General features: G+C 46.7%; 1 protein-coding gene across 1 annotated transcript in view; it reads left to right on the top strand.

The window, feature by feature from the left end:
- Window positions 1-3,642: 3,642 nt before the first annotated feature.
- Window positions 3,643-14,207, top strand: part of HPSE (heparanase) — a 32,041-nt gene continuing 21,476 nt past the window's right edge. The window contains exon 1 of the mRNA XM_046655611.1: window positions 3,643-3,943. Coding sequence (XP_046511567.1) covers window positions 3,714-3,943 — 230 coding nt within the window. The 5' untranslated portion in view covers window positions 3,643-3,713. The remainder of the gene's footprint in view (window positions 3,944-14,207) is intronic.

Below are 14,207 nucleotides of genomic sequence, written 5' to 3' on the forward strand. Positions count from 1 at the left end.
CTTCTGAATAATTGTTCAGCCTACACCATAATAACCTACCTGGTTCTTGTGTGTGACCGCTGGGACTTATAAGTCATTATCCTGGGAAACTTCCTGCTTTCTCTGACACTTTCTGGCTCACTTACTGGCTTCAAGTACCCACTTTCCTACAGACACAGAGAGATACACATATTTATAGGGAATAGTAGACATAAGCTTAATAGAAGAAAACTAGAAACTATCTATATCTATAGAGAAATGCACATCCATGTTCTATAAACAGACATCTATACAAAACTGGAAACAGAATATCTACAGTTTGCCTTTTAAAAATATAAATCTGATCATATCACATCCCCCACCCCAGGCTCGAAGACCATTCAGTGGCTTCCCATTGCTCCCAAGATACTTCATGGCCTTTCAACGTCAGTCTCTATGTCCCCAGCTGCCCCTCTCTCTCTCTCTGATCCAGCTGCATCCCAGGACCTTTGCACCTGCCATCTTCTTAGCCTTGAATGACTCCTCCTTGCACTCCCCCCTTTTTTGGTGAGGAAGACTGGCCCTGAGCTAACATCTGTGCCTATCTTCCTCTATTTTGCATGTGGGTTGCCACCACAGCATGGCTTGATGAGTGGTGTAGGTCTGTGCCCGGGATCCAAACCTGTGAACCTGGGCTGCTGAAGTGGAGCGCACTGAACTTAACTACTACTCCATGGGCCGGCCCCCTCCTGCCCCTTTTAAACACTATCTGCCTCCCCAGTAAGACTGGAAGCTCCAGAGTGCAGGGACCATTCCTGCTTGCTGCTTACAGCTGCCTGGCTCATTGCTTGGCACATTGTAGGCACCCGATAAATATCTGCTCGACTAGATGAATAAACGAATATGGGAAAGCACCTTGAAGAACAGCATGCACTCGAAACATGTGAACTTCCTTCTTTCCAGCCCCTACCACATTTCCGCTTTTACTTTCTCCCTGTTTCAGAGTATAGTTTGATCACTGAAAAATTAAAACTAAAACTTAACTTTAGTAAGTTTCAACCCAATAACTCGAAGCAACATAGCATATGTAAACTATTTATACAGCCTCAAGGGAACCCCAAATGCCTAAGAGACTGCCCTCTACATTAGGAAAATCTTAATTTTCTAGACAGGCAAGTGAAAAGATGATTATTTTATAAAGATGCCCTGAAATCAGCCTGTTGTCTTATAATTGTTTGTAGCTGTTGACCAGGTGAACCTTGTGTGAGTCCCTAAAAACCCAGTACCACTACTGAAATCAACCCAAAGGCCACATGGAAGTGATGCCACTTTATAATTATTAAACGATTCACATGAACTGTCCTGGTGCATTTGAAGATTTTTAATTCTAAATCATTTTCATCACATAATTTGTGAGTTGCCAAATCTGGGTGATAGAGTGGAAAATCTCTGGACCTGGAATCAGAAGCTGGGTCTAAATCTACTTTACAAGGGTATCGTGAATATTAAACGAAGCAATAATAAGAATAAAAACTCATCTGTTGAACACCCCCTTCATATTGCATATGGAGCTGGATGTGTTATATATATTAAGTCAATTACTTCTAAAAAAAAAGCACTATGAAATAGGCATTATTACCTGCACTTTACAGATGAAAAAATTGAGGCTCCCGGAGGTTGAAAAACTGGCCCAAGATCCCACAAAGTGTCTCTGAAATGATAATTTCTATTAACATTACCGCCTGTTTCTCTCTCCTACGTGCCCATATCTGGCATAATGGATCAAACCAACTTAGATCCAGGAGCCAGAAACTCATGTGATCAAGCAAGAGATCATCATGTGTGCAAGTCACTCTTTTTCGCTTCCTCATTTGTGTTCTCCCAGTTTCCATATTAGTAACTCACATCTGGACCGCACTGGCCCACATCTTGGGATGTCATGAGGATACACTATTTAGAAAACTCTCAATGGTCCACTTTTCAAATCAGCCAAATATTCCAAAGAAATTGGTGTGACTTTTGCCCCACGACAACTGGGGCACAGAGTGGGATGTAGGATCAATGTCACGACAAAAGTAGAAAAAGAGCCGAGGCTTCTGCTTTTCCACCTGCACATCTGCCTCCATATGACCTCCTGGTGGCCTGCTGTTTATACATAAATATTTTTTCTGGTGCATAATTGTAGGACATAAGCCTGATTCAGGTTGCAAAATAGTAACTGATACACACAAAATCTCTCAACTATAACTCAGTTAACTATACATTTAACTTTTAAGTTGCTTAAGAATAGATAGATCTATGCAAATTAGATATAAATTTCAAAACAATCCATTTTTATTTATTGCCTTATTGGTGGTGCGATCTAAGCGGAAAGTTCTAAGAGTTTTTGTGTTATTTGCTTACTGAACAAATATTTATTGGATGCCTACAAAGCGCCAAGCACAGTGCCTCGAGCTTCGGTGAGCAAGACAAACCCCATCTCTGCTTTCTCAGAGTCTATAATCTAGCGGAAGAGGCCCACGTGGAGCAACATTCACTATACTAACAAACGTGGTAAGCTCCAGCGAGTTCGGGATGCTGTAAAGAGAATGTCTTGGGAGACCTCAGCTGCCTGGAGGGTCAGGCAAAACTTCTTTGAGGAAGTTACATGTCAGCTGAGACAGGCTGCCATCTGCTTGGGGTTGTGTAACTGCCTTCACATCCCGATTCTGACGCTTGCACATGTTAATATCTAAGAGCTTGGGTCCTCGTGTGCAAAATGAGGATAATACGCACTTGGCAGAGCTGTGGGATTTACAGAATACAGATAAGCACCTCTTATGGTACCAGGCATATAGGAAGCCCCAAGTGCACGGTGCTTGTTATAATTATACATCGATGTAGGCATCAAAAGGAAACTGAAGAAAAGTTTGGTCAACAGCTAAAGATCAATGTGTAGAGGGGAAATTTGGCACAGGCTCCAAATTCAAGGGATTGTCACTACCCCACACTTGTGTGGAGGCTTCATGTCCTGAGTTTCAGGTGTTGGAGCACCTAATACTTGACGGCCCTGCTAAACTCTGTTCTCCTGCGACGTTAATAGGGAATTTTGGGAGGTTGATTTCTTTCTAGCTGTAGGTTAGCCAATGCCCAGGTCAGATTTTTCAGGCGAAAGTAAGATTCCCGGGAAACAGTTCTCTGGCCAGAGGACACACCATTGATCAAATTTTGCCACGCGCAAGTGACAAGCAGGTGTTTATAAACCAGATTGGGGAGGAGCGGGGAGCGGAGGGAAGCGATGAATGCGCAACAAGAAGCTTTAGTTGAGGGTCAGAAGACCCGGCGCCACCCAGATGGGACCTGGAAGAGGGAAACGGTGGTGTTCCCACCAGAGCGCACAAAACATTGTGCTTCGGGAAGCCAAGTCCGAGATGCCCAGCGCTCCTCCCCGGGCGCTCCCTCCCCAGGCTTCCTGGGCGATTGGATCCCGGCCATGTCCGCGCCCTTCCAATGGGTGTGGGTGATTTTGTAACCGCGACTGCCACCGAAGGGAAAGCGTGCAAGGAAGGGGGAGTGAGCGGGGGAGGCGGGGCGGGGAGGGAGGGAGCAGTGGGAGGGATGCAGGGCAGGAGTGGGAGGATGCCGGGCGCAATGGGAGGGGTGAGGAGGAGCGACAGCGTGGAGGAGAGGAGAAAAGGGCGCTGTGGGCTGGCGGGAGGAAGTGCGCGAGGTTGCTGCGCCGCCGCCCGCCGGTGGGGCAGCCAGGTGAGCCCGAGATGCTGCTGCGCTGGACGCGGGGGCTGCCGCTGTCGCCGCCGCTGCTGCTGCTGCTGGGGCCGCTCGGTCCCTTCTCCCCGGGCGCCCGGGCGGGCCCCGCGCAAGCTGAGGACGCCGTGGAGCTGGACTTCTCCACCGAGCGGCCGGTGCACCTGGTGAGCCCCGCCTTCCTGTCCTTCACCATCGACGCCAACCTGGCCACGGACCCGCGCTTCCTCACCTTCCTGGGGTAAGCGCTGGCCTCCCGGTCCCTGTCCCTCCCCTGTGCTCCTGACTGCCACCGGCTGCCACCACTCTCCTCCCTTTTGCCTCTCTAGGCAGCCACCCACAAACCACTCTTTACCGCCTTCATTCATTCATGGAGTGTTGCCCGAGCGCCAACTAAGGGCCGGGTTTTAAGGGGAAATTTGGAAAAGAAACTTGAATTTGCTGCGTAGTCTAGGACAAGTGAGATTGTGAACCAGGCTTCCGTCTCTTAAACTGATAGATACATTTTAATAAACTTTTAAAGAGCAGTTTTAGATTCACAGCAAAATTGAGCACAAGGTACAGAGATTTCCCATATTACATTCTTTTCATTAAAAAAATCTAAAAATATTTTCTAAATGAGACCTGGAATACTATTGCAGTGACTTACAGAGCCTTACTAAAAAGAGCTCTCTGTAAGATGAGGCTGCAAAACGTGCCACCGCTTTATCAGTGGTAATTTTTTTCTCACCTGAGACAGACTGAAACTCGCACAGGCTCAGCCGCCCCTGCTCCAGGAGTGCAGGCTGATCCCAAGACAGGGAGCTGCAGAGACAGTCCCAGGTCATCTGGGCCACTCATCTAGGTCATGAGAGCCTGCGGAGACAGCCACACCCCAGCCACCTCAGACAGCTGGGAATCTCGCCATTGCCTGACAGCACCATGCTGTCCTTCCTCTGCCCATGCTGTCAGCTGCCATTGCTAATTTCAGTCCTTTATGTTGCAAATAAGAGCAGGTAGCCTAATGGGTAAGAGATTGGCAGTCAGACCTCCCTGGCTTGATCCCCAACTCTGCCAAAGTTGGGTGGCTTGGTTTTTACAGGTGGCTTGACAACTCCAAGCCTCAATTTCCTCACCTGTGGAATGGAACTTCTACAACCTTCTTGTATGATTGTGATGAGGATCTGATGAGATAATAAGTAAGTTCTTAGCACAGTGTTTGACACAGAGTGTTCAAAATTTAAGCTAATTGCTTCCTCCGGAAAATAGTGAGTATTTGCTAACCACTGACCAGTTCTCTGTGTTTCTTTTGATCATAGTTAACTTCCTTCTTTCCTGCTGTGGCAGGAGAGGCAGACTTTCCTGGTGGGGAGGAGGCCCCACTTTTCTCCTTCCCCTTTGGGATAGGAGGTCGATACCAGGCAGCAGCTGGTTGGAAGACAGAAAGATTACTCCGGAGAAACACTGAACTACAGGGCTCCGTATCTCAGGACCCCAGGCCTAGCTTGGGAGGGGGAGTGGGGAGATGAGAGGGTGTGAGGTGACTTACCGAAAAAATAGAGGGATGAAGGAGATGACCACTTGCTGAAATGTGAGGACTCAAGTTTGCTGCTGCGGCAGCCGGCATAGGTCCCAGGAACGGCATTTGGGGATCCCCTCCTGGAGAAACAGGTCCAAAGGACAAAACCTACGCTATGACTTTTGGGGTCCAGGCCTGATCACCCTCCAGTCAAGTTAACTAATTGACTAACACCACTCCCCAAACACACACAGAACTTCCAGTCTGCAATTCAGTGAGGGTGATCCCTTGCCTCCTCTTAAACACATCTCAATTTCCCATAGCACGCTTACTTTCCTCCGGCCCCCACACTTGTGTCAAAGGCTGGACGATTATGAAAACAAAAGAGCATAGCATGCAACAGATAAAACTGGGGGTTTTTTGGTTTACAAAACACAGTGTATTCCTGTTCACACAGGTTTCTCTCCAGGGCTGGCTCCTGACCACTCCAGGGCCCTTCCCCTAGCAGAGGCCGTCTTTGATGCCCACTCCCCAGAAGCATCTGCAAACACATCCACCCTATCCCCACCTATGTCCTCAAAGACTACGGCTCAAAGAGGCAGGAGCTTCCTCTCCTTCTCACCTAAGACCTGGCTTCTGAATTAGGGTCTGAGGGTCCATCTCTCCAGCATGGTTAGCACAGAGCCCAGAGTGGCCTGGCCATCTCAGAAGACACGACATTTAGCTTCGGTCTCAGAAGACAACACTAAGCTTAGTATCTGTCCACAGGAGTGGAGGGTGAGATGGGCATTGCTTTATTACACCTCAAAGGGGGAGATGCTTGGCCAAGATGGCAAGAGCTGAGCACATGAGAGCCGAAGTAATAAGGAGGGGAGGACAATAAAAATAGCTGACACTATCGAGCCCAGGTCATGTGCCAGGCCCTGTTGTAAGCACCTTCTAGGTATTGATTCATTTAGTCCTTGCTACAAAACAATGAGGTGAGCACTATTATTATCCTCATTTTAAAAATGAAGAAACAAGGGGCTGGCCCCATGGCTGAGTGGTTAAGTTCGCATGCTCCGCTGCAGGCGGCCCAGTGTTTTGTTGGTTCGAATCCTGGGCGCAGACATGGCACGGCTCATCAAGCCACGCTGAGGCAGCGTCCCACATGCCACAGTTAGAAGGACCCACAACGAAGAATATGCAACTATGTACCAGGGGGCTTTGGGGAGAAAATGGAAAAAATAAAATCTTTAAAAAAAAAAAATGAAGAAACTGAGGCTCAGGGAGATTCACTCTCTTGCCCATGATCAGCCTGCTGTTACATGAAGGAGCAGAGCTTGAACCCGGGTGCTAATTGCAGAGAGAACAGTGTACAAAAAGGAAGCAAAGCGGTTTATGTTTTTAACCGGGCAAGGACGTGGTAGAAGTAGCTTGTCCAGAAACAAATTGAGAAGATTGATAGACTAAGGAAAGAAGCTCTGACCCGAGGGTGGGAGAATCAGCCACTGCAGGTGCTTCCAGAGAGGCCTGAGCGAATTCAGGCAGATGGCATGGTGCTGAGTTCCCAGGGTGGCCAACACGTGTATGTTTCACATTTGCAGTTAGAAAACACCAAATACTCAGAACTTAAATGCCAGTGATAGAACAATCTAGAATTGGAAAGGAGCATCTTTCCAGTTTGTCCTCTTCCCCGAGGGAACTAATCAATAACCCAGTCAAAAACTTCCTAAGCCCGCCTGTGCGGAGCCGGAAGAGGCCCTGGCCCTCCGAGATGGAAGGGTTGAGACCAGCGCCGCTCGACAGGAACATAAGGTGAGCCTCACAGGCAAGCCACATTTGTAATTTCAAATTTTCTAGTAGCCATGGTAAAAAAGACAAAAAGATACAGGTGAAATTAATTTTAATGTTTTATTTAACATAAAATATCCGAAATGTTATCATTTCAACATATAATCAATAGAAAAATATTAACGAGATATTTTACATTCCTTTTCAAACAAGTCTTCAAAATCTGGTGTATATTTTATGCTCACAGCACATCTCAACTGGAATTAGCCACATTTCAAGTGCTCAACAGCCACGTGTGGCTACTTGTTACTGTTTTGGATGGTGTAGTCCACACTGCAGTCGAGCATGGTTCACCATGTGGAGCGTGGAGTCAGGGGAAGAGATCCTAAGGACTACAGGGCAAAAGAGTGGTGCTAAACAGCAATGGCAGAAATAATGCAGCTGTGCTTGCTTTTCTTCAGCAAAGTTCATCTCTTTTTTACCAATTCAATAGATATTTATTAATAATAACTTTGAATAGTTAGATTCCTGCGTCTTCATTGACAAAGCTGCTTTCAGATTTGGAAAAGTGTTCATTGTCAATGTCAAGTGCACCTCTGATAACCGATGTTGGAAAGAGCCACAGGCCCCCAGTGTGCCTGTTGCAGACAGCCGTACCCACGGCCCAGGGCAAGCAGAGAACAGAATGATCCCAAGCTATAGACTCACGTTTTCTGACCCCTGAGAAGTGCTCTCCCCCTGCCTGAGAGCTCACTGACCTTGTCCCTCCCAAACCTTCCACCGTGCTCCCTGGAGCCCTTTGATGGAACGCCTGCTCTGTCTTCCTCTTAGAATGTTCCCGACCCCTCCTTGCCCCGGCTGAAACCTGGCTCTTCTCTGAAGACCCAGGGAGAGGAAAGGCTGCGCATCCTCCCGCACTGCAGCCTTTTCGCGTTCCCAGGGCAGCTTCTGGACGACTGCCCACTAGTTTGAAGTCCCGACTGCCTGCCGTAGTTCAAATCCCTTTTGGCTTGTTACCTTGGGGAGATCACCTAGCCTCCTGTTGTTCAGGTTCCTTGTCTCTAAAATGAGGATAATGATGACACCTACCTCATTGCGTTGTTTTGGGATTAAGTGAAATGATCTATGCAAAGGGCCTAAAACGCTGCGTTTGGACTAACCTGATGCATGTTAGAGATGATCATCATGACTCTAGTGTGAAGTCCATTGCCGCCATGCCTGATGCTCATCCTGTGCTCCTCGTCACTGCGCTCTGCTCCCCTCTTCCACACTCCTCCTTATTGACTGAAGACTGGCACTGATTTCCCCATTTCCTCTCCACTCCCATGTCCCACCGTCATCCCAGATGACTTCAAGTCCACTTGAATAAACTGCCTCTCAATTTCTTCACACCCACATTTTTAAATAATCTTTACTCAGTGTTGTACTGAAGCCAGCTTGCACAAGCTTGTGAAATGTGCATCTCTTCCCAACTCCACATTCAGTGATGTCACCATTGTTCTTCCTGCTAAAACCCAAACCTAGCTTAGTCCTATATTTTCCCTGCTTGGAATCTGTACAGTGGCCATAAAATCTGGAAATTGAAAATATTATCTAATCCTGAATTGTAATGCATATTAATAAACCACTTTTGTGTGTCTGACTCTGCTTCCAGTCTCAGTGGCCACCCTGTAGAACTGGGCTATTAGGCTCTTGGGGAGAGGAATCTCTCAGCCACATGGATTGGTGTCGCACCATAAATTCTTGCCCTCCAGACTTACGTGGACCTTAGTGCTACCACGTAACTCTTCACTTCCCTGCCTCTCTTTCTGCACTTCCTTCAAATCTCGGATCCTCCACCTCATCACTGTTGGCCTATGACCACACTTCTGTTCTCCAAAGAAAATGAAGTCACTAGACAGGAACTTACTTTTCTTCCTACATCAAACCTGCGGACATACCATGACCATATCCAGCATTCTTCCTTTCTCTCTTCTCAGGCCATTTCTTCCAGCTCTGCTCTGGGTCCTGCCCCTCCTGCCTCCCCAAGGACTTGCTCTAGCGGTCATCTCTTCTCTTTCCTGTATCTTTTTTTGGGGGGAAGGTTAGCCCTAAGCTAACATCTGCCACCAATCCTCCTCTTTTTGCTGAGGAAGACTGGCCCTGAGCTAACATCCATGTCCATCTTCCTCTACTTTATATGTGGGACGCCTACCACACATGGCTTGCCAAGCGGTGCCATGTCTGCACCTGGGATCTGAACCAGCGAACCCCGGCCTGCTGAAGCAGAACTTGTGAGCTTAACCGCTGCTCCACTGGGCCAGCCCCTCTTTCCTGTATCTTTAACTCTCCCTTTTTATTGGCTCCTTGCTATCGGCCTATACACGTCCTCAAGTCTTTCCCATCTCAAACACCTCCCGGCACGTATGTCTCTGCAGCGACTGCCCTGCTTCTCTCCTCCCCTCTGCAGCCTTCCTTACTGCCCATTCCTTCCTTGTTCCACCCTCAGGATGTCCCTGTCATGGTGTCACTAAAATCAATCTCTCCAGGATCATCAATGACCTTCTTTTATTGCAAAATCCAATGAATACATTTCAATCCTGATTTGGTCTCTGTTATGGGTTGAATCTCTGAGTGTCCCTATAAAATCCATATGTTGAAGTCCTAATCCCAGTACCTCAGCATATGACGTGTTTGGAAATAGGGTCATTGCAGATGTAATTAGTGAAGATTAGGTCAGCCTGGAATGGAGAGGGCCCTGATCGTGTATGACTGATGTTCTTGTGAGAAGGGGAAATTTGGAGACAGACATGACACAGAGAGGATGCCTTGTGAAAAGCAAAGTTATGCTGCTACGAGGAACTACCAGAAGCTAGGAGAGAAGCCTGGAACAGATCCTTCCCCAGCACCTTCAGAGGGAGCATGGCCTTGCCAACACCTTGACTTCAGATGCCTGGCCTCCAGAACTATGAGACAAGAGATTCTGTTGTTTAAGTGTCCAGTTGGCGGCACTTTGTGACTGCAGCCCTGGGAAACTAATACAGTCTTCCAGAAGCATTTGGCAAGGTTGATATTGAAACCCTTGTTCGTCCCTTCGGTTTGGCATCACCTCTGTTTCCGGGTGTTTCCTCCGCCTCTGACACCTCTTCCCCCTCTCTTTCTATAGCTCGTCTTAAACGTTGGTGTTCCTCTGACTTCTGACTCAGACCTGCTTTTCACTTCACATACTCTGAGTGGTCTCCCCCACTTCCACGGCTTGAATTACGGCTCATGCAGTGGTGTGCTGGGACGTGTTTCACAACTGGCTCTTTGGGAAGAAGGGGAGCTGATTTACGCTTTTTTTCTGACTTCTGTAGGATAAATACCACCCCCCCATGGCTGATTTCAGACTGGCAAAGTTTAACGACTGGTTCTCAGAATTTAACGACTGACTCTCACAAGCTTGTACAAGCCAGGAGGACATGCTGGCTTGGGCACACCTCTGCTTTTGTGTCAGAGATAAGCAACTTACTTTTACACGTAAGGTAGAATGAAAGTACCTGCAGGCTTTGCTTCCTCCTAACAAACTGCTTCCGAAATGGCATATCGGCAGTTGCTCTTCCGTGCCTTTTGTTATTTCCATGTCACTGTAGTGGCGGTAGACGTTTTTCCCTTTCTCTTTTGTGTATATGATAGAAATACTGTACCTTTGATCAATTTTGTTTTGATGACATGTTTTGCAGCTGCTTTAAATCTGGGTTTTGTCCCAGGGCATCAATATTGTATTCTCAAAACAAGAAAATATTCCATTGCAAAGGAGACAAACGAAAAGATCTTTAATACCAATACTTTAAAACATGTGATTTCCTTTCCTTAGCTGAAGCCATAACATTGGGGTTTAATTTTGTTCAGAAAACGGTCTTTGGCCCCACTTGCCCTTTCATCAGGCCGGACTCGACTGTTCATTCACTTAACAGATATTTATTAAGCACCGCTGTGTGCGGGTGCTTACCTAGATGCTCATCCAGGTGCTGAGGAGATTCTGATGAGCCACACAGAGGAGGTGCCCGTTCTCACAGAGCTTACATCCGGGGCGAAGCTGAGATAGACAGGGCACCAAGGAAACAAATGAAGAAACTAATTTCAGAGAGCAGTGAATGCTATGAAGAGAAGACCGACAGAGTAATGTGCGCGAGAGGGACCCAAGGTGGGACAGTTACTACCTGTGGGAACCAGGCTCTGGTTCTGGGGCATCTGCCCCAGGCCTCGCGCAGATGTACATCTCTGATAACACAGCTCTGTCTCCCTGATACTAGTTTTCCCTCCATTCCCCAGAAACAAGAGCAGCTGCTTCTCACCCATCTCAGTTGCTCAAAAATACCAGCTACACAAATCTAAATGGGCTTCTTCTATCATCAAACAATCAAAATGCCAGGGATGAGACTCAGCGCCTGGCCAAAGGCAGTGGAACAGGGCCAGCCGAACAGGAGTGACTCGGAGGAAGCTCCTTGTATCAGTTAGGGCCGTGTCTCGACAGCATGGGCCAGGGGTTACCAGTCACTGACTTTGAGACTGAGGGCTCTCCATTCCATACCTCGCCTGGATGTGTCTCCTGAGCTTCAAACACACATGGCCAAGGGCCTGATGGAAATATGTTCCATTGGCATCTTAAATTCTACAAAACTGAGCCTCTCCCCTGCCTTCATCCCCATCTCCAATCTATCACCTATTCTTCATCTCAGCAAATATTACCATCTTCCAAGATGCCTCCCAGGAGAGATCCTTGACTCTTCTCCAACATCCAATTGAACCCCAAATCTAGACTTTCTACCTCCACATGTGTCTTGAATTTATCCACCTCTCTTCGTCCACACTGCTGTTACCTTAGCTCAGCCCATCACTTTCTATCTACATTAATGTGACCACAGTCTTGGTCCTTCTATTCAGCTATTTATACTACAGCCTGAGATTCTTTTCTAGAATAAAAGTCTGGTGGGAACACTCCACTGCTTTAAATCTGTCCATGTCTCCTCATTGCCCTCACATAAAGTTGGAACTCCTGGACACAGCGGCTTACAGGCCCTCCATGATGTTGTTCTGCTTGCCTCTCAGTCTGTTCTCTCCCAGCAACTGCCTGCCCCCAGTCTCTAGGCTCTAGCCACGCCCGTCAGCTCTTCAGTGGTGCCATGTTCTTGTCTACCTCTGATCTTTGCACGGACTTTTCTCCTTCAATCCCACCTCACTATCTTTGGTCTGGAAAAGATTTATTCCTTTTGAGTGTCTAACAGTGAAGCCACCTCCCCTGGAAAACCTCTAACCACCCCCTACCCCCAGCCCAAAGTCTGAGTTAAGACCCCCTTTGTGTGTTCTTATAGCACTGTTTTGGAATTACCTATTTTCTTGTTCGTTTATATCACTAACTATAAATTATATGAGAACAGTAGCTATCTCTGTCTGTTTGCCATTGTATCCCCAGCAACCAGCATACTGCCTGGCACACAGTGGGCCTGCAATGAATATTTATTGAATAAATTAGTGGATGGTTGTGTCTCCTTTAAGTAAATCTTGGTTTCTTTTTTTTTCTTCTGCTTTTTCTCCCCAACTCCCCGTGGTACATAGTTGTATGTTTAGTTGTGGGTCCTTCGAGTTGTGGCATGTGGGATGCCGCCATAGTGTGGCCTGATGAGCGGTGCCATGTTGGCGCCCAGGATCTGAACCAGCAAAACCCTGGGCTGCTGAAAGGGAGCCCGTGAACTTAACCACTCGGCCACAGGGCCAGCCCCTTGGTTTCTTAACTTATTCTTAAAAAACAGAAAGACACACATACAAAACTGCCTTGTATAAATTAAAATATCATGTGCTTATTTATGGAAAACTTGTAAAGTATGGAAAAGCAATAGAAAAGAGTCTACCATGCATCTTACCACATAATAATGACCGCTGTTATCTCCTATATATATTATTTCTTCATTGTCGAAATCACACTATGTCTACAATTTGTTCATTCTATTCTGGCAAAACATATCAAGCATAGAGTTACCATTTTAACCATTTTAAAGATTGGCACCTGAGCTAACCACTGTTGCCAATCATTTTTTTTTATTCTTCTCCCCAAAGCTCCCCAGTACATAGTTGTATATTTAGTTGTGAGTGCCTCTGGTTGCGCCATGTGGGACGCCGCCTCAGCATGGCCTAAAGAGTGGTGCCATGTCTGTGCCCAGGATCCGAACTGGCAAAACCCTGGGCCACCGAAGTGGAGCACATGAACTTAACCACTCGGCCACGGGGCTGACCCTTTAACCATTTTAAAGTGTGTAGTTCACTGGCATTAAGGACGTTCACACTGTCATTCAGCTATCACCACTGTCCATCTTAGAACTTTTTCATCTTCCCAAACTGAAACTCTGTGCTCGTTAAACAATAATGCTCCAGCCCCGCTCCCTACAGTTTATTTTTGTTTGGGTTTGTTGCAAAGTGGAAATGGCTTTGTTCTGAATCCTTACTTAGTCAAAGTTAGCATTTCCGTTCATTTTCCAGTGGTTTTGGGGATTGACAGCAGACGCCATGCTTCCCAGAGTCCGTTGGTGCTCCAGTATCTCAGTCAGGGAGAGCTCCAGTTGGTACTTTTCTGAAGTCTCACTTTGTGCAGTATTTCCTCATGCCAGGACCCACGATACGTTTAGGGCCCTACAAAAATATTTTCAGTTCTTTTAAGTTCCAAAGAAGATGAACTTTCAGGTCAAAGAAAATGTTTTAATGTATGACATTAACATATTTGTCTTTATATATAAATATTACCATAGAATATAATTTTAAATTTTTTTATGGAGTAAAAGGCTCATGAAGGCAAGAGTGGCTAGGAACTACTGTAAAAAGCTCTCAAGTTACAAACAAAAAAAATGGTGGGGAAGAATTGCTGAAATTTTTAATGCAGGAGACATCTTTTGGTCAAGTTCCACTTTTTTTTTTTTTTTTTTTTGAGGAAGATTAGCCCTGAACTAACTGCTGCTAATCCTCCTCTTTTTGCTGAGGAAGACTGGCCCTGAGCTAACATCCGTGCCCATCTTCCTCTACTTTATACGTGGGACGCCCACCACAGCATGGCGTGCCAAGCAGTGCCATGTCCACACCCGGGATCCGAACCGGCGAACCCTGGGCCACGGAGAAGCAGAACATGTGAACTGAACTGCTGTGCCACCGGGCCAGCCCCAAGTTCCACATTTTAATTTCTCTTTCCTAAGCACAAATAAAGAAATCTTTCAAAAATTTTACTAGC

This window comes from Equus quagga, chromosome 3 (assembly GCF_021613505.1).
Source record: "Equus quagga isolate Etosha38 chromosome 3, UCLA_HA_Equagga_1.0, whole genome shotgun sequence".
Lineage (NCBI taxonomy): Eukaryota > Metazoa > Chordata > Mammalia > Perissodactyla > Equidae > Equus > Equus quagga.